This window comes from Nylanderia fulva, unplaced genomic scaffold (genome assembly GCF_048542155.1).
Source record: "Nylanderia fulva isolate GAGA-0341 unplaced genomic scaffold, ASM4854215v1 Scaffold3, whole genome shotgun sequence".
NCBI classification, from domain to species: domain Eukaryota; kingdom Metazoa; phylum Arthropoda; class Insecta; order Hymenoptera; family Formicidae; genus Nylanderia; species Nylanderia fulva.
In genome coordinates, this window is record NW_028190368.1 from 5,043,071 (window position 1) to 5,063,040 (window position 19,970).

The following is a 19,970-nucleotide window of genomic DNA, read 5'->3' on the forward strand; positions in this document are numbered from 1 at the left end:
GCGGTACAGAATAATGATACATAATAAACACATTGTTATCAATTCCAATCAGCACTACTGTTTTACGCACAAACCTTGTTTTGCTTATTATTATTATTATTATTAAATAAGCATCGCATAATCTCGTTTCGTTGATTTTTCGAATTCGACGTATTTCGTTGTGACAAAAAATGTAAATAGAAAAAATGGCAGGAATTAAAATATTTTGTATTCGTAAGCTAATCTATGCAAAAAACATTCACCGAATCTACTTAAGTCCGCGTAATATATAAAAACATTGCGTGATCTCATTTCTTTAACTTTTCGAATTCGACGTATTTCATTGTGATAAAATGTAAATAGAAAAATATGGCAGGAATTAAAATATTTCGTTTAAATTTAATCTATACAAAATCGATATTCACCGAATCTATGTCCACGTAATACTTATATAAAAATCATCTCGTTTCTTTAATTTTTCGAATTCGACGTACTTCGTTGTGATAAAATGTAAATAGGAAAAAATGACAGAAATTAAAATATTTCGTTTAAAACCAATCTACACTGTAAAAAAAAATAGTAAAATTACCAAATATAAAAAATTTGTAAACATGTAATTTTACATTTAATTATATATGTATTTTTATGTAATATATTACATATTTTTTTACAATGCATGCAAAAAACATTCAACCGAATCTACATCGACGTAATATATAAAAATATGTAAAATATTACATAAAAATATGTAAAATCACACTTATATTATTTATCTAACTTTACATATTTTTTTTGACAGTGTATAAACCCGATCCTTGTCGAACTAAGCATCTACGAGAGAGACGTGGGAGAGAAGAACGAAGGGCCGGGAGGAGCAGGGAAGAGAACGGGGAAGTTGATAGCGTGCCAGCTGTGCGCAGGAACGGAGGTTAGGTTAGGAATGGCGTTTGGGGGTCGCGGGGTCAACTTCGCGGGATCGAAACGACCCCGATGCGCGATCGCGCCGCAACGACGCGCGTGCAGAGAGACGAGGAGGACAAAAAGAAAGAAAAAAAAAAAAAACAAACAGGAGGCTACTCACCTCGTTGAAGGCCATCTTCTTCGCTATGCTTCCGGATTCGCGGCTGCTTCCGGCGCCTCCCTGCCCCACCGCTCCAACAGAAGGATATCCGCGCAGGAAGCTGCCGGGCTAGTAGTCCCAGCAGCAATAACAGCAGCAGTAGCAGCTGATCTCGCCAGATGTCCAGAGGGGTTGTTGGTCCTCCAACGGAGGGCGACAGCGCATCGAGGAACTCGCCAACTGCACTCGCGATGACGCGACGTCGACGGGAACGCGACCGACAACGACGACAACGACGAAAACACTCGCGACGACCGACCACCCGTCTGGCAGACGACCTCCGCGAAACACATACGTCACGGGGAAATAGCGGAACCGCGATCACCTTCTCGGAGGATAATCCCCCGCGAGAGCACACTCCGCCTTGTGTCGCGAGATTATTTCTTCTTCTTTTTTTTTCTTTTTCTTTTTTTCACGACTCGCTGCCGATCCGTCGACCTGCTGCCGGGGGAAGTCGCGACCGATCTGGCATTCCTCAGGTGGGCACCGTTTTTCACAGGGGAGCCGCCTCCGGAGTCGCGACGAATTATTAAGAATTCAGCCGCCTTCAGGGCCTTTCGGCGCGCCGCTTACGCTGCTGACGACGATCGGGGATCGCGACGACGACGACGATGACGACGAGGAGGACGACGACGAGGACGACGGGAGACGAGGAACGCGCGACGTCACGTAGAAGCGGACACGCGCGTATATCACGACCGATCGTCGCCTACCAGCTCGATCGTCCCGTAACCGTTTCTCGCGCGGCACTGTTTTCTCTCTCTTTTTTTCCTCTTCTCGCGTATTTATATCCGCCGCAGAGGTATCCGCAAACAGACGGGCGCCATCTTGCTTTCTGTAGCGCGGAGCGCCAGCGGAACGGACCGGAATGGCGCGACGCGACAGCTGGCGCGAAACGCCGGCTCGACGGTGCTGCCGCCGCCTGAATCGCCGGAACGACCCGAAACCGGACCGGCCGGAATATGTATATCCGCGCGCGCGATATATTTCTAACTTCAGATCGCTCCGATTATTTTTATCCTTTCACGCGCGATTCTCATTTCCGTCCGTGACAATTCGTGTATGCGATTATTATTCTACCTGTAAAGACAGACAGAGAAGAAAATTGACAAGTTTATATTGTACGATAAAATCCTGCTGCGATTGATATTATTATATATTATATTATATTATGAGCATCTTTTGCTTTGCGTAGAATTTTAATAGGTTAATTGATTGACTTTTTTCTCGATGAATTTTAATACTTACTGCGTTCTCTTGTGCAACCTATTGGTTCAATGTCGAATTAATGTCAAATGGAATCGTAAAATGCGCACATATATGCAGACACCGTCATATTATTGTCAAAATATTGCGTTATACTTAGAGCCAATTTTACCAAGTCCGATTAGATGAACCGACGCGATTGCAATTGACAGGGCAGCCAAAATCAAGTATTTACATTTCTGATTCATGGATACTTTTTCGTGTTGGCATGACTGAATCATAAATAGCCTTCTTTTACATATTAATATATTAATTTATTAATTGATTGATAATATTGTAATGCATTCTTCGTATTTATTATATATGTATATATATATATATTCTCTCATGTAATTTAATATTCAAATTTCAAACAAACAATATATGAAAATTGTGTTGTAGTAAAATTTGATGTTATTCACGCTTTACAAAGAATTGTGTCAATTGATTAACGTTTCATAATTCATAATTAATATATATTTTGACACTTTTATTATCTTTTTCATGCGCTTGACATTTTACATATTTTAACAAATTAAATTCTGTGTTGTTATCAACGAATTAATCTTCATGTAATATAAATATTTCACCGCATTAAAGCATTGCCTATCATGGATCAATTGCACAGAATTGCATCGATTATTCTTACAACAATATATAACAATAAAGAGGAAAAATATTTTTCTTAAAAGGGGGCTTTTATTTACAATATAGAAAAATGAAATATAATAAATAAATTATATATATTATTAAATAAGTATACCTATTCCACTGATTTCTTTCGACAAAAGCGCATCAACGCACGTTTGTGAGACTAGCAGCTCCACTAAATTCAAACACGCATGAGTCGTGTTCGTAAATTCACTTATCGTATAGTGCAGCTTTTGACCGACCAATCAGAAGAGAGGAACTTACACTCTTTACGTCCTGATTTTCGAACGCGATCGTTCGCCATATTGAAAAATATTTAAAGATGGCCGTCAGTTCGTATAGGAGGTTCCTGGGTGCAGGGTGAAAGTGGAAGTCAAGTGAATGCTTTATCGCGTCGTAGTTACATCCGCAGCGAAATATCGAGTGAACTCTCGCCCGAGCGACAGCTTCTTGCGTTTTCTCCGAATTGTACTGAACTCGAGGAGAAGACGGACCATCTCAGGAAAATGGGCCGGTCGCGTTCCAGATCGAAATCGCCGAATAGGCGGCGTCACAAAAGCAAGCACTCTCGCAAACGGTCCAAATCGCGTGAGAAACACTCCAACAACAAATATTCAGACAAGCCGAAAGAACGTAGTTCCAAATCCAGGTATCTTGTTTTTGACAGTTCATCTGACACATCAGCATTTCGTGAAAGAAGCTTTTGGAATTAAGATTTTTCTCGGCCATTTTGTTATGATCCGAAAACGTTTACGATAACATACATACACTCACGAATTATTATGTATCTTATGTATCTTGTATTATTATGTGTCTTATTATGCATAAACTTGTCGATTTTATATGTAAATTGCGCTTTATCCGGATTTTAATGCAACTATGGATGATTTTAACAGATTATATATGAACACATGTTAGAAATAACACTAATTAATATTGTGGCTGCTTTTTTAGAAAACGATCCCATTCTGCATCATCCAGCAGTGGTTCGGAAGTATCAGACGATGTGCACATTGTTAGTCACAAGAAACGTTCGTACAGGGACAGAGATCGAAAAATGGATGAAGTGGAGAGACTAGCAGAAATGGAGCGGCAAAGGTAAACAGTAGTAGTAATTATGTTGATAATGTTCCTCTTGATAGCTCATGCATTAAGGTTGGAAAATACATAGGTCATTTTCCAATCTTATTCTTTTATATTTTGTTAATTATCAAGAGTTGAACATTAATTTATGATTATTTTATATCCAAAGAATTTTTGTTATACGTTATTTTTTATAATTGTGTTGTCAGGAAAAAGAAAGAATTAATGAACAAAATCTTCACTACGAGCTCAGCTGGGTAAGAATGTGTAATTATTTCATGGTGGTGGTTTTTATAAATTTAAAACTCATTTTTGCCGAAAACATGCTTGACGTGTTGTATGCAAGTATCAAATCTTTTAATAACATCTTGTTTAGTACTGTTACAACAAATTTTTAATGGTTGATTTAAATATAATTATATTGATAGATTTCATAATTTACCGCACTTGAAATTTAATGAAGATTTAGCATGTTGTTAACTTCACTTTTATACAAAAAAAAAAAAGAAAGAAACGGTTCTGGAATGGTGCTCTGGAAGAAGATTGCTGCTTATCTGTCTGCAGACGTCAGCGCGAAGTGGAACAAAAGATGGTAGAAGAGGAAGCAGCCAAACGTATTGAGGAACTTGTACAAAAAAGGGTGGAAGAGGAGCTTGAAAAACGTAAAGAGGAAATTGAAGCAGAGGTGCAAAGGCGGGTGGAAGAAGCGAAGAGGGCTATGGAGCGTCAAGTGATGGAGGAGATGGAATGGAGGCAAGCGAAACTACGTGAGGAGGAGAAACGAAGAGAGGTAAGATCTATCAATAGAAATATTGGTCAGTGATAGCCCAAGCGCTGTTATGATCAGTAGAAAATAAATCTAGCATTCTGTTAGTGCAATTATTTCAAAAAGTCGGAACATGTATAGAATATATTTTCGCGAAAAATATAACGTTAATATTATTTATAACAGAGATAAATTTTAAGTGATTATCACACAATGTATCGCAACATTTACAGAATACAGAATCTGTATCAAGTGAGAGTAGAAAATATCCAAAAGATATATTGAGGCTTTGCTATTAGTTGTTAAGCTGGGCTAAGTGCAATTTGTAAATCTTTTGTATATTTTGATCTTGATGTTATAAAACTACAGGATTTACAAATTGTGTTATTTTCGTTTAAGAAATCTTACGATCAAAGTCGCGAGCAGTTCTATTATAGTTCTACATTTTACGATCACAGCGTTTGGGCTTGAAGCATTGCGGTTCGTGATTATATTGTAAGAAATTAAACGAGAAAAACCACACTGCTTCGACTTCTCAGCATCCACTGAGGTCGCGTTATTGAGAAGTTGTATTTTATATTATGAAAGAGATTCTCTGCTATTATAGGCGCATGTATCGATTATTTATGATCAAATTATTTCTACCATATGTACATATATTTATATATCTGTACAACATTATAACCTTTTTCATCACACGATATATGGATTGACGTTTGTGTCAACAATTCTAGAAATTATGCTTAGACTGCTTTGATTCGTTTGAATCACAGTCCTGATTTCACAATCTCTATAATTGTTGTGCATGTTGGCAAGTCTGCTTATCAATCTTCTTATATACTTATCAATCTAATTTTTAAAATTATCCGCGAGTATTCACTTTATCGCATCTTGCAATCTTTAAGAAAAAAGTGGAAAAGAGAAAATATTATATCTATTTGAAAAAAAAGTCCCAAACTTTGTAACTTATTAATCAAGAAAAGTTTATTATTCTTGAGTCTGAAATAAAGTTATTTTTATATGAAATTATAGAAAAATAATATTCTTCCCTGAACAGTTGTTACTGTCAGATGAGTCAGCGTAGTGATAATATTATATTGATAGCATAAAATGTATATATATACGTCCAAAAGACACTGCAGATAAAAGAATAACTTATCAATTAATAATATAAATAAAACTTTGTTAGAACTTTCTTGACTTAACTATTTTTATATGATTAGATAATACACACAGATATATTTATAGAAATGTATAAAGATATCTCTTTATATATGTATATATATATATATATATATATATATATATTTATATATATATTTATAACTTGATTTATATCGTTATTTTATATCAGTTTACGCGTGCGTTGCGCGAGAAAATATATTTTCAATACTATTTTAATATAAATTTCTCTTTTTCTCTCGAACACATACGTATATAAGTATTACTTTTCAAATTCAAGAGATTTACGATGTAATTCTTATGATATTATTTCATTCTTCAATTTTAATTCTTGCTCAACGAGGTTGTCACATATGCAGAAATATATGAATATGAATTAATATGATAAAGAATCCTGTTATTTAATTTGCGCGGCAGATTCTAACTGCGCGGGAAATAAAAAACCGGAAATTTTTTTTCATTTTATTTTGTTGATTAAAATTATATACTTACTATCACATTTCTTGTGTCTATGGACAATTATTTACTTTTATATTCTTGAGACATCAAGCTCGTTTGTTGATTGGATTGGACAATAATCTGATTACAAGTTTATCAGAAGTTTTACTCTCATTGCTTTTGCACATTGAGTTTACGTGATGATCTCAACAAGTTTGGGAGAAAGTTTATTAGAAAGGGAAAAGTTAGAGACTTTAAGGGGGCAGAGAATTAGAATCCCATAGCGAGACAAAGCACGACCTAGCGATATATAGGTCATCCTTACTGACTACCAACAGAAGATGCCGGTTTTTTACTCACTGCTGAGTGATTGTCGATGAAGAAGGCATCCCCTACATGCTGGCGTGTGAGCTTCATTCAGGTATTATCCAATTTATATATTCATAATTCATTTTATACCAATATTATTATCATCGTTCTTTGTTTCAACACTTTGTACCAGAAAAAAACCATGTTAGGGCTCATTTTATAGATTCGCTAAATATTATTACCATAGGACACAACGAATTTTCATCGACAGGTCGGGCGGATGGCAACAACCATTCATGTAAATGTACTTTAGGGTATTTATTTTTGAGCTATATCATCTACAGAATGTCATTTAGAAATTTTATCTACAGAAATAATATTACAGTTCTTACTATTCACACACATATTTAAATATTATCATGCACTTATATCGAGTTTATGAAAAGGAAGTTTTATGTATATTCTTTGCATGCACACTCGATTCGTATAAAATTGTAAGAAATTAATTTTTTTCCGCCTTCAAATAACATTTTTTTAAATCATTGTATTCTTATTTGGGCAGTCTGAGAAAAAAACAGAGTTTGCTGAGATCTAAGAGGAACACATTTGACACAAAAGAAGGAACTGTATTTATATACATATGTCCTCTGTCACTCTCTATTTCTCTCAATAAGCCATCCTCTTTGAATCTGATTTAAAACTTTTATATATCCCGAACTTTCCCTTATATATAAAGGTTCTTAGGATGTGTAACACTAGGTTGACATAGCAGCACTATGATTTCGAAAACGAAAGATGTAACAACAGATGGTGATCGACAACATCATTGCTTTGTGTAAACCTTTTTTATTGTCATTGTAGGAGGAAGAGCGGAAGAAGCGTGAGGAACTAGAGAGGATTATGGAGGAGAACAACAGAAAGATAGAGGAAGCTCAGAAGAAATTGGTGAGTTATCCAGACAACATTGACATATTGTACAAAAGGAGGTATTATGTGTCAAATGCATATTCACATATGCATATTTAACTTAACATTAGGCTGAAGAAAGATTGGCTATGGTTGAAGAACAACGATTAATGGAAGAAGAGAGGCAAAAAATGAGAAAGGAGCACGAGAAACGCGTTAAGGAGGAACAGAAGAGAATCTTAGGCAAAAACAACTCGAGGCCTAAATTATCCTTCACTTTAAAGCCGGTTACGTGAGTCTGTGTATTGTTTCATACAGTTTGATGTGATATGTACACAAAATCTTGTCAGTTTTCATACTTGAATCGCGAAAACAGTCGCCATAAGGCTGCATCTACATAGATCTACATTATAGACTTTATAGTGCAGTAACGTAAGACCCAAAAAGTTCACCCTAATGTATTCAAAACAGTTGTTGAAATCACACAAGGCAAGATTAAATTTTATTTGATTGTGATGATGGATGCATCAAAATTAAATAATTAATTCTTGTCTTGTGAGGTTTCAATGTAGATACAAATGGGATTTCACGTTGTGCGAGAATACACTGACATCAGTATGAACAAAATAAGTTTTTAATCATGAAAAGTATTATATACATGTATATATAATGGTAAAAAAATACATAATATCTTTAATTTAAATTTTTTTTATTTTATTTTATATATCATATCTTAAAATATTTTTTTCAATAGCTATGTCATGTTCTACCTGATGTAAGTGTATTTTAGCTTATTTGAATGTGTTCTATGATTTATATATATATATATATATATATGTGTGTGTGTGTGTGTGTATATATATATATATATATATATAATTTGTATATTATAATTCTCTATTATCATCTTAATATAAAGAAATGCAATATTTTATTTCAGTGAATGAATCACACATAACATTAGACCATTGTGCATCGCAAAAATAGTGAATTGTTCATATTGTTAAATTGACTGAATGTTATTTCTTACACAAGACACAGACATTGTGAATAATAGTTGTTATAATTTTCATTTTTTACAACAGTTATCTATTTTATGAACATGTCTGAAAATAACACACGTTAAAAATGAACAATTTTTACGGCAATGTGATTATACGCATTCACATTTTTAGAATCTGCAAAATGAGAATGAAATGATGGTTTTACAATACAAAGTCAAATTAAAAGACTAATAGCGATTTTAAAAATTATAAAATTAAATAAGTGTGTACGTGAATAACATGTATGAACGTGGGCATGACATAAATTACATTATAATACTGTATATTCATTTGTTCTGCGACAAGAAAATATTTATCCATATAGGATTGTATACCTACCGCGCATTGTTACTTGTAAAATAAACATGTTTCTAATAAATTACTTGCTATTATTCTGTTAATCACTCCTCATGCAATGAAAGAAGAGAATGCAAATGTGCTTTCTCGACATATTTACCTAGCAATTCATGATGCATTGTTTATATGCTAATACAAAATTGCTTGCATTAGGATTGAATAGATTATGATTGGAATTGAAACGGTTCTATGCGAAACAGATTTCGAAGAAGCATATTTTGGCAGTATTACAGTTGTGTTAGAATCAGAAATTTCACGGCAATTTCGATGTCACGAATAAACCTTTGCCACGAATGCCAAGACTCGTACTTTGCCCTAAGACATTAACGCCATAAAACGAATTACGTTGCTTGTAAATACATTCGAATCTTCCGCAAGTTGCTTTTTTATTTTTACGACGATCTAAGACAACTAAAGATTATAATAATTTATATATATATATATATATATATATATATATATATAAATGTATTTTTTTATTTTTAAAAATTACCTTTTATTGTGTCCTCTATGATCTCTGGATAGAGTTTTTCAGTGACTGCGCTACTTGGCGGATTCAATCGTGGATTTGTATTTATTTCTAACAGCCATACCGAAAAATCATCCGCCACTACGAAATCAGCACCGTATAATTGAAAGCTATTTTTACGATTTACCATATTATCTTGAGACGCCAGAAGTGCTCCTATCAAATTTTGCTTTATTCCTGGTCTGATAATGTTTTTCCAAGCCATTTCTTGATCGCGCGATCTAAATCATCAGCTTACAATTAGTTGATTAATTAATTTTTAACAATTTGTAAGTGAGCTTGTAAAATAAATACTTGAGATAATTTTTGAAATCTTGTAGATTCCAGTGAAGTTCCTCGGGTAAATTGGAATTGCATCTTGGCAACTTTCGATACTTTAGCTGCACGGTTGTATTACACAAGTGAACGGATTCGTGAAAATCGCTAAGAGTAAAATCTCTCGACGCGAATCGTATTAAGATATCCCTAATTATTAAAATAATCTAAATTATTGAAGACTTTAAAATGAACATAAAGATAGTAAAATGCGAAATACTTGAACATCCACACGACAAGAGGTTGTGTACTGGTTATCAAGAACCACTGTCTGATATCTATTTTTGTTTTATAGACAAGTAGTGGTCGCTCTATAAAAATTATAATTATAATATGGCATTTCTTTAGAAAATTGAATTTCTTTGTTGATTTTTTTATATTATAATACGAATGTGTTTTTTTTTTTCAGATATTACCTATATATTTCTGTACAACATATTCAGTGTTTTCTTTTGCTGCCTGATTTACTTTAGCAAGGATACCGACTAAAGAACTTTTCAAAACAATTCCACGTCCCAAACTGTCGTCGCCTGGTTTTAAAATCCAAATATTGCGTATACCGTCGATCTTGCTTTGCGATCGATATTTTATCATTGTTTTTATTACATTGCGCACAGATGTCACGAGTTTCTATAAATTCCAAAATTCTTTTTAATCACATTTTTTAAATATTTTTTTTTCTCGTTATATATAATGATAAAAAAATAATATTAAAATGTTTATACTCACGTTTATGTCAACTTTATCGCTTTCTTTTAACAAAACACGTTCGTATATTATTTTGTAGTACCAATCTAGAAATTGATTCCATGCAGATGGAGGAGCATCCTTATAATCCTTACGGTCAATGTCCTCGTGTGTTTGGACGCTAAAAATGGTTTTGTACATTATATTTGTATAATACAAATATTTTTTTACAAACCTTATATATTCTATACAACGTTCCAAGGCGAATAAAATAGCATCTATGGGGATTGTGCCACTCAGAGACCAGACGTTCTTCGCTTCTACCAAATTGGTGAGTAATAAAAACCACTTTAAAATTCCAAAACACGCAGTAATGTAATAATCGTGTATAAATTCGTCCATTTGTGCTGACTGTGAGAAATAATTTAATATGTATTAACATAATTTATATATATTATAATGTTGTATAATTTTCAAAAGCGTGCTATTTTCATACTTGATACATGTTGTAGCATCGAGGAAACTGTATATTTGACACGCCACTTTCGTAAAACCAATAGGCATTTTCCAAATTATTACACATATCAATCTAAATAATTTATTGATATAGAAATTGTGTATTTCACGTTATGTAGCATATTTTTTAACTAAATTACCTTTGACGTAAAATAACTGCCAGCAAATTTATTTACAATGGTCTTGTCGTCCGCTCTTATATTAGGTCTCTTATACGTATACCATATAAAATCCGGAGGAGTTTGAAGCAATTTTTCGATTTGTTTCAAGCGATCTGTAAAACGAAAAAATTAACTTTCAAATTAATTTAATTCGAACAAAGAGTATTTCAAAATACAACCTTCATACGTGTCGGGAGTCATTGAAATCATTTTTCTAATTGCTTTTTTCTCAAGCCAGCCTCTATCTATCAATGGTTTTCTCAGAACCGGAAACGTACCGTAAATTACGTAATATTTATGCTCGGTTTTAGCTTTCGTCAAGATCTTTAATAGAATATTTAGCTTTGCTTCGTCGTTTGTTACTAATTTTAAATATTCTGTCAATATTATGTTTCCATTTTCCTGATCATTTTCTCTGTCTTTCGTTTCTAATAATTCTTCTAGATTCTCGCGATTGCAATAAATCTCAGCATTCACAGTTTTGATCCTTTCGATCGTACTTTGCGAATTATTGTTCAATTTCGGAACTGTTAGAACTAATTGTAAATTTTTTTCTTTGTTGCTTGCACTTTTTGGACAGCTCTGCAATGAAAATCATAATGCTGACGGTAAAATAAATAAGAAAAATTTGCAATCTATAGAATCTTTCGATTCAAACCTGCCAACTTTCGAAATGTTTTCTGATTGTGCAATTTTTTGAAGTTAAAGTTATCTGCCATTTATTGTTAGATTGATTGTTTGTACAAATTATTGAATTGTTGTTGTTGTCGTATTGCATTGTTGTGTGCAAATTTGTTTGGTATTTTTTATTTGACTAATTTTTTAAAATATTTGATTTCACACTTGACAATTTGCTGCAAAAACGTCAATTTATTGCTTTCGTTTTACTTTTATCGATTATCGTGTGACTCGATAACCTACATTCTCATGTTTTATGGCATGAATCTCTAGCCACGATTAATAAATCTGCGAAAATGTTTCCGAATTAATGCAAATCTGTTATCTTTGTTCATTAAATTTATTTCCATTTGTTATCTTTTGTATCTGTTCAATGTTTTCTTCACGTACTCCTCTACTGCAGGATTTTGAAAGATTGGCTTCTGAGTTTTATATTTTAAGTTTGTAACAGATAATTTCTTATCGTCATCTTTACATTTGTTTAATTGAGGGTGCTTAAAATTTGGATATCCCAATTTATTTTTGGGAGAACAAGGAAATGTTTTTGATTGAATTTTATCATCATTTTTATTCATTTTTTGAACGACGTCTTCGACAGTTTTTAGCACGCATTTATTTCTTATAGCTTGGTTCTGTTATTCGTATAGAATTATTGTTTCTACTATTAAATGCACTCATATTGGAAATTTTTTTATTTATTTGATATTTTTCGACATTTCACGTAATAAAATTTTTTGCGATAGTGATAGTAAAACAATTGTTAGTGGTATAATGGTAACATTTATTGATTGTATACATATACTTGTGTAGATAGAATTCGAGAATTGATCAACAGTAAAGAGGAAGATAATGAATAACAAGTGCGGTTGAGATAGGCTTATTTGGTCAGACTTAAGCCAACAGCGTACATGTCGGTGATATTCGACAGAACTTTATTTTTCTTATGGTGTATTTGTTTCTTCGGGAAGCTGCGAGTCTTACTCTTAATCGTCGACGCAGAAGTGGCCTTTGCTGTTGGCGTAAGCAAGGACGGCAGTGGCGATACTTGTGGCGAAGTCGTCACATTTCTCTTGTATTTCTTCACGGCATTTTGCATCGCAGTTTTGATGATCTGAAAAAAATGGAAAGTGAAAAACAAACTTTCTAAGCACACTAAATAATAAGAAAAAAATTTATACGTGAACCTTCTCTTCATTTTTTCTCAATGGTTTCTCAGATTTAGACATCATGTTAGCCGATTGTTCCTGAAGAGCCATGATTTTTGAAATTAATGTTTGTCTTGTCGGGGATGTCTGATCTTGTTTGCTGCTCGCAGTGTCAGGGAATGTGCGTGACTTTCGTGCCGGCTTATGCGGAGAACTTCTTCCATTTCTCAAAGGTTTAATTGGATTATTCTGTGAAACATAACAAATGTATCAAGTAATTATTTTTGTTTCTTCTTAAATTGAATTTCAGTTACCTGAACGCTAGTTCTGGACAAAGTTGGTGATTTTATCTTACTGATGGATGTGTTTGCGGAAGTGCTCTTTGTCAGAGTTTCCGTTTTCTCATCAGAAATCGATGTCTTTATCGGAGCAGTAGCTGGAAGTGTCAGTCTCGACTTAGGCGAGTCCGTGTTATAATAAGAGTACAATTCTTGATCAAGTTGAATCTCTAGCTCCTCGATAAGATCGACGATTACCGGCCCGATGTTGTTGTGCACTACCGATTTCTTTTTCATCTAAAGACTCAAATAAAATACGCTATCGATATTTGTAACATTAAATTTTTCGTTATCTTTATAAACTCACCATCGGAGACTTTGCGATTAAACTGGCTTTTGAATCTTGATTCATATTCATTTTTTTTTCGCAAGTGGTGAGGCGAGTACCCTGAAGAGACAAAGCGGTCCCCAAATAGGGCTGGTAGCTCGGCATTCGTTGTTTGTATGCCAACTCAAAATTTCCGGTATTCGCATTTTTATCTTCTCGAAAGTCCACCACGACTACCGAGAAAAATATGATTTTTGCTCTAATCATCTGTATAATAGTTTAGAAGAAGAGCGATTTTTTAAATTAAGTTATCAAGCACCTTTGATGGTGTCTTCCATCACTTGTCGACATAATCGCGAAGTGACACTGGTGGAATAGCTCATGTCCGGATGACTATTGATCTCGATTAGCCACACAGAAAAATCCTCCATGATCATAAAATCGGCACCATATAATTCGAAACTATTTTTTCGTCGATCCATAGCCTCTTGACTAGCTAATAACGAGCCTACCAGACCTTGCTTCATTCCAGGATAGATTAGCTCATTCCATGCATCACCGTGACCTTGAGATCTGAAGAATTTTCATGAAAACTTTTTAAAAAAATTATTTCAATTATATGCGCAGGAATATTATGTTTTTTTTATTAAAGACAGATGTAGAGAACATTTAAAATAACAAAAAATGAGAATTTTAGAAGAGTTATTCTTCGTATGACGTAAATCGTACTTGAGATATTCCTTAAATGTCGTGGCGTCCCACATATTGTCCGTGGGTAGAGTTGGGTCCCTGTCGCAGCAGTTATTGTATTTGCATTGTATCGCGTGATTGCACAGATGGATCGACTCGTGAAAGTCATCTAAACTGAATTTTTGCGAGCAAAAACGAAGGTAACTCTCTCTGGAAAGAAGCAATAAAATGACAAACCTTGCACTAGCAGCAATTAAATGGAGACTATCAGATAATTTGTAGGTGCACTGTGTCTGCGGATATTTATATCCGCAAATTTAACTACCAGGAAAACGCAGAACCGCGCGCTTTAATGTTAAACGAGTCATAAAATTGATTATTACCCTAGTTCTGGAGCTCTATCATTTATTTCTTACAGTCAAGTCGCTATTTTGCCCGTTAATTGTTCTGGCATGATCCAGATGTTGTAAAATGTCGTGACTTATCTGAAAATCCTTGGTATATTTACGTACCTGTACATCCAGAGAGTTAAAGGTTGAGCGCACGTCACGATAAACCATTGTCTTATGTCGAATTTTGTATTATGAATGAGTAGCGGCCGTTCTAATAGAGAAATAATTACTGTGTTGTTTTTAATTAAAACATTTTTTTAAATGCCTGAGAAGAATCGGTTATTCTTTTAATTATTAATCCGAAAATTTTATTACCGATGTATTTTTGCACGACATATCGTGTGTCTGGTTTGCCTGTTGGATTTACTTTTGCCATTACATCTTCCAACTTGTTCATTAGAACGATACCGCGTCCTCGACTCTTGTTTCCAGGTTTCAAGATCCACAAATTCATTATGCCATCCATGTCTATTTGCGGCCAATGTTTTCTCATCTTTTTTAATATATGCTTTGAAGCCAAAACATATTTCTGCAAATATGATATAATCTTTTAAATTTAATATATAATATATATTAATATGTTTAATATATTATATATTAAAATAAATTGTATATTAATAAGTAAAATGAATAGAAAAATTTCTTAATTTTTTTATTTGCCGACAGGTATCTTACGTTAAAGGGCACATTGGTGTGAATGACGAGAGCTTCATCACGAATGATCTGATAATACCAGCTAATAAATTGATCCCACTGATGAGACCAGACTCTCTCAACCTCCTGATCGATGTCTTCGTGTGATTGGGCGCTGATATAATCATTGCATCTTTTGATTGCAAAATCTAGAGCCTTGAGAGGTATGGTACCAGTTGGTGAACGCACGACGTCTTCATTCTCAGCATTGACCTTATCCACTAACCATTTCAAAAGGCTCAAACAACTTGTGAGTCTAATAAAATATCATTATTACTTGCGTTATTATATAACTTGCATTATTAGCTATATAATATATTAATTGAATAATTTTATCCAACAGATAATCGATTAACATTCACCGAAAATCATCAATGAAGGCGTGCATCTGGTCGCTTTGATAAATGTTGTAACAACGTGGAAATAATGTGTTAGCCACTCCAGCTTCGTAATACCAGTGCATTTGTCTGACGCTTGAACACAAGCCCACCTGAATAATTGATTTTCGAAGAAGTTCATGCAGCTTTTCCCTAACGTTTCGACGGCACGCTCGTCAAAAACGTCTATTCTCGACCTATATCCTCTATCTAAACATTTCTACTTTACAAACATTTGTCAAACGTCTGAATTCTGAATCATGTTTGCCAAGTTTTCACAAAACAAATCTTTTACAATTAAATTTTCTACTAAAATTAGAAAAGTGATTATTCCGCATTATATTTGACTTGTAAATTCTAGATTATGGAGTCTATAAATAGAAGTTAAAAATACGGTAATTGAGAGAGTTCGCTAATGATACCTTGGACGTAAAACCAGCACGACAATATCGATTGAACACAGTAGTTTTGTTATCTTGCGCGGGCCAGCCGGGCCAGTCGGACCCCGTATTCCAGAGGAAATCGACAGTATGATGGGTAAGCATTCTTGATATTAATAAACGTTCGCTTTGCTCATCCTTCAAGTCGCAGATTCCAGCCAATAAAATTACCGGGTTGGCATCAACGCCAAAATGCTGATCAGCTGAAATATAATTGTTATCTTTAAAAATATAAAATATAGATTATAAAGTACGAGTATTCAGCATTTTTTAAAGCAAAGTAAAGTTTTTTTATTAAAGTAAAGAAGTCTATTAGAAGTTGTAAAGGTGCAGAATGATTTATTATACCACTACTGTTTTTGCGATAAAATTTCTCGCGCCATCCTCTTTTCAGCATGCAATTGCGAATGACCCGTGACTTGCCATAAATCATAAAAATATGATGGGCAGTTATAGCGTCCTTCACGATTTGCTTGATACGCAAAAATCGTTCGTGAAGGGTCGGTTCTAAAGGCAGTTCGATTTTATTTTCTGAACAATCTGGTTCTTCTATAAAAAAATTATTCAAAATGTACACACACAATTGATTGATATTTTTAACTTATTTACTCTTAAAAATAATTTTAATAAATTTTTTTCAACCTTCTAGAGTTTTAATATCACAATTTGTTGCATCAGTGTTTGTCACCACTTCCTCTCCGCAATTTTCATCTTCGTTCTCAACATTTTCTTTCGTATTCTTTTTATTTTTGCTTGAACTTTCCAGGTTTGAAGAGGACTCATCGTTGGCATTCATGTAACGGATCTGAGAACCGCAGTTTTCCCACGCAAATGCGTATCACTGATGTTTATGGATTTTTCATCGCTCCGCAGATTTCAATAAAAAAGAAGTATGTGTAAAGGAAGCGTCGTTATTTTAATCTGAAACTATTTTACGTAATTATGCTTATATACTTACAATTAGATTAATTTAAGAACAACACAATCATTATTAATAATCTTTAAAATATTTTATGTAAACTAAAATTCTCTAAAGTAAAACTTGAAAAGCGAATATGAAAAGCGCATGCTTAAATTTTCAATGCAATTTAATAAGTCGTGATAAAATCACTGCGCCACTTCTGATACCTGTTGAATCTTCGATAGTTGCGCATGAATACATCTTTTGCAGGTATTAATAAATATTCACGCGAGACTAATTAAAAATTGTTACTTTAAGAGAACCGAAAGTGGAAAAGTAAAAAGAGCATAGCCGTACGATGAATGGAACTGAGCGAAGATGATATGCGGATGGAAGTGGAGGCAAGACTGAACGATGACGACGAGGACACACGCGAGTCAGATGGTAGAATCTGATATTTCGCAGGCGCGCGCCGCAGGGATGTTTTAAGGCGCCCCTGTTAGAAGCAATTGGATCACGATGATATCTCACTGCGAGAATCATTTAATCAAATCCTTCGTTCTCTCCCCCTGAGCTATTAAAAAGCCAATCATCCCAAATCAATTGAGAAAAGTTGGAGGAGAATTCGGAAGAAATTCAATGTCAATCTTTGTCGTATAGTAAGTAAAATTTTATAAGATTAAGATGTCTCAATTCTTTTGATCGCAAAACGACAGTTCTATTTGTGTTAAAAAATTGATCATTTTTTTTTTTTTTAAGAAAAGTTCCGAACGGAAGTCCTTGAAGTGTTGAAGGCACTCATGAATGTACAAGACGCTTTCAAGTATCTCCTAATTATTGGGAGTGACATATGCATGACGAACAAGCACTAGACTAAATGGTCGCGTTAACCAGGGCAATAAAAGCGGATGAAACGTTCCTGAACACGTGAGCTGTGCAGGTGATGGTTGAACGGTAGCTTACGAGCAGCGTACCAGGCACACCCCCGCGGCGCAATTGCCGCGCAACCCCCCGGGTCGGAAATATGGGCAAGGAAGTCAAAGCAATCGCATGGCTAATCGGATCACGCTTCTCTCTCCTCGGCTGCTTCGCGTACATTCTGACCCACTTACACGGCTGCATCTCCGGTGAAGGCAGGTGGCGGCGTAATGAATCGCTCGTTCGTTATTCGACTTGGTATTTTCGTTAATTGCAGAGGGAGGTTTGATCCTCGTCATCTGATAATGTCTATTTTCGGAAACCGACCGAATTCGTTTCCAAATTCAACATTGATCGCGTGCGAGATGGGACGCACGCGGAACGAGATCTTTAGCAATACTTTGAGATTTGTTTAACAAAATATATTAATAGAACATGAAACACTGAGAATTTATTGGATGAACGATCTGAATGATTGACATATTGCTGTCATTGACAGACGGTATTGAAGAAGTGAAGATCGCGAAACGCAAATGACACATAGGAAACATATATGTAAGATATATGAAAAATATAATAATGTAAAAATATAATCATGTTATCTGATGGTAGAATGAATTTCTGGAAACTTTATACACCATATTGCTTTATGTAAATATCTTTGATTACCTAATCTTATTTTTCAACATTAGTCTTTTTCTCATTCTATATGACTATACGTCATCGAGATACTATCAGCGACTTTTTCCGCTTTTTTATTTGCTTTGCAACTATTATTTGGACTGAAGTAAGTGTCAAGGTTACGCGACCTTTAACAGTAACAAAACCGTTTCTTATCTAGCGCGATGAATCATCAAAAATTTATATATAATTTTCACTTTCTTAGCGATGAATAATGATGCAATTCTTTGTACCATTCTTTTTCTATTCATAAATTATTTTTGTTATTAATTCTATTATTAAATATTCCCAGATAGTCAAATGCAGTGAGTTTGCTGTCATGTTGCTAGCAATCGTGTTATGTTGAAAGCAACTAATTTTAAAAAACTTAAAACAAGGTGAGCTTAAAGCAGCATTATGTCTGTCGAGTTAAACTCACTTGAATTTTAATTTCAATAACGGCAAATTGATTGCAATGTGTCATTATTGATTGCAATGTGACAATTGCATATTGTCAATATTTTATTAGCAACAAGTTATTATATATATATATATATATATATATATATATATATATATATATATATATATATAATAGTTTGTTGCTAATAAAATATTGACAATATATATATATATATATATAATAGCTTGTTGCTAATAAAATATTGACAATATGCAATTGTCACATAGCATGACAGCAATAAATAATAATTCATCATTCTTGAGTATCGATAATGCAAACATGACGGCAACAATATATATATATATATATATATATATATATATATATATATATATATATATATTGTTGCCGTCATGTTTGCATTATCGATACTCAAGAATGATGAATTATTATTTATTGCTGTCATATTGCTGACATGTTGCAGACAACATAACATACGTATTAGTATTGCAAACTGTTTACTTTTACAATTTTGTAATCTGCATTTATAAACAGTTATGTTAGCTGCATTCGTAACGTGTTTTACTTCGATATCAGCAAATATAGAGCGAATATGTAACAACATATGCAAATACATTAGTTTATGCTCATATCAATATGCTACCACGCTTGGCTATCTGGGTTTTTAACAATTATTTTAGACATAGGATAATATGTGTTAACAATTTTGCTCATCAAAATCTATTTAATAATTAATAATAAAAGTCATAATTCTTTAAT

At 33.9% G+C, this 19,970-nt stretch overlaps 4 protein-coding genes across 6 annotated transcripts in view; 1 reads left to right on the forward strand and 3 right to left on the reverse strand.

Moving 5' to 3' along the window:
• GckIII (Germinal centre kinase III) overlaps positions 1-1,990 on the reverse strand; it is a 96,397-nt gene extending 94,407 nt beyond the window's left edge. The window contains exon 1 of the mRNA XM_085484483.1: positions 1,061-1,990. Coding sequence (XP_085340609.1) covers positions 1,061-1,075 — 15 coding nt within the window. The 5' untranslated portion in view covers positions 1,076-1,990. The remainder of the gene's footprint in view (positions 1-1,060) is intronic.
• Positions 1,991-3,309: 1,319 nt separating this feature from the next.
• On the forward strand, positions 3,310-9,101 carry Arglu1 (Arginine and glutamate rich 1). Of its 3 annotated transcripts, none has more exons than XM_029306175.2 (6): positions 3,310-3,644; positions 3,950-4,093; positions 4,288-4,335; positions 4,586-4,868; positions 7,635-7,718; positions 7,811-9,101. In XM_029306175.2, the coding sequence occupies exons 1-6, from the start codon at positions 3,502-3,504 to the stop codon at positions 7,973-7,975; spliced, it is 867 nt and encodes a 288-aa protein (XP_029162008.1). In that variant the 5' UTR covers positions 3,310-3,501; the 3' UTR covers positions 7,976-9,101. The 3 variants fall into 3 exon arrangements, with proteins under 3 accessions (XP_029162008.1, XP_029162009.1, XP_029162010.1); XM_029306176.2 differs by having other exon boundaries at positions 3,312-3,644; positions 4,643-4,868; XM_029306177.2 differs by lacking the exon at positions 4,288-4,335 and having other exon boundaries at positions 3,312-3,644; positions 4,643-4,868.
• LOC146722576 (tubulin glycylase 3A-like) lies at positions 8,044-11,115 on the reverse strand. The gene is made up of 8 exons (XM_085484387.1): positions 11,107-11,115; positions 10,846-11,021; positions 10,653-10,791; positions 10,340-10,553; positions 10,144-10,234; positions 9,903-10,073; positions 9,573-9,829; positions 8,044-9,394 (listed from the first exon to the last, which is right to left on the reverse strand). Exons 1-8 carry the CDS (start codon positions 11,113-11,115, stop codon positions 9,333-9,335), a joined length of 1,119 nt encoding a protein of 372 aa, XP_085340513.1. The 3' UTR covers positions 8,044-9,332.
• A 1,572-nt stretch (positions 11,116-12,687) lies between these two features.
• Positions 12,688-17,653, reverse strand: LOC114933543 (tubulin glycylase 3A-like). Its single transcript, XM_029306174.2, has 14 exons — positions 17,437-17,653; positions 16,951-17,235; positions 16,657-16,857; positions 16,291-16,511; positions 15,854-15,981; positions 15,474-15,747; positions 15,114-15,327; positions 14,919-15,009; positions 14,446-14,616; positions 14,036-14,289; positions 13,756-13,949; positions 13,425-13,685; positions 13,150-13,359; positions 12,688-13,076 (listed from the first exon to the last, which is right to left on the reverse strand). The coding sequence occupies exons 2-14, from the start codon at positions 17,102-17,104 to the stop codon at positions 12,843-12,845; spliced, it is 2,607 nt and encodes an 868-aa protein (XP_029162007.2). The 5' UTR covers positions 17,105-17,235; positions 17,437-17,653; the 3' UTR covers positions 12,688-12,842.
• Between the last annotated feature and the right edge of the window lie 2,317 nt (positions 17,654-19,970).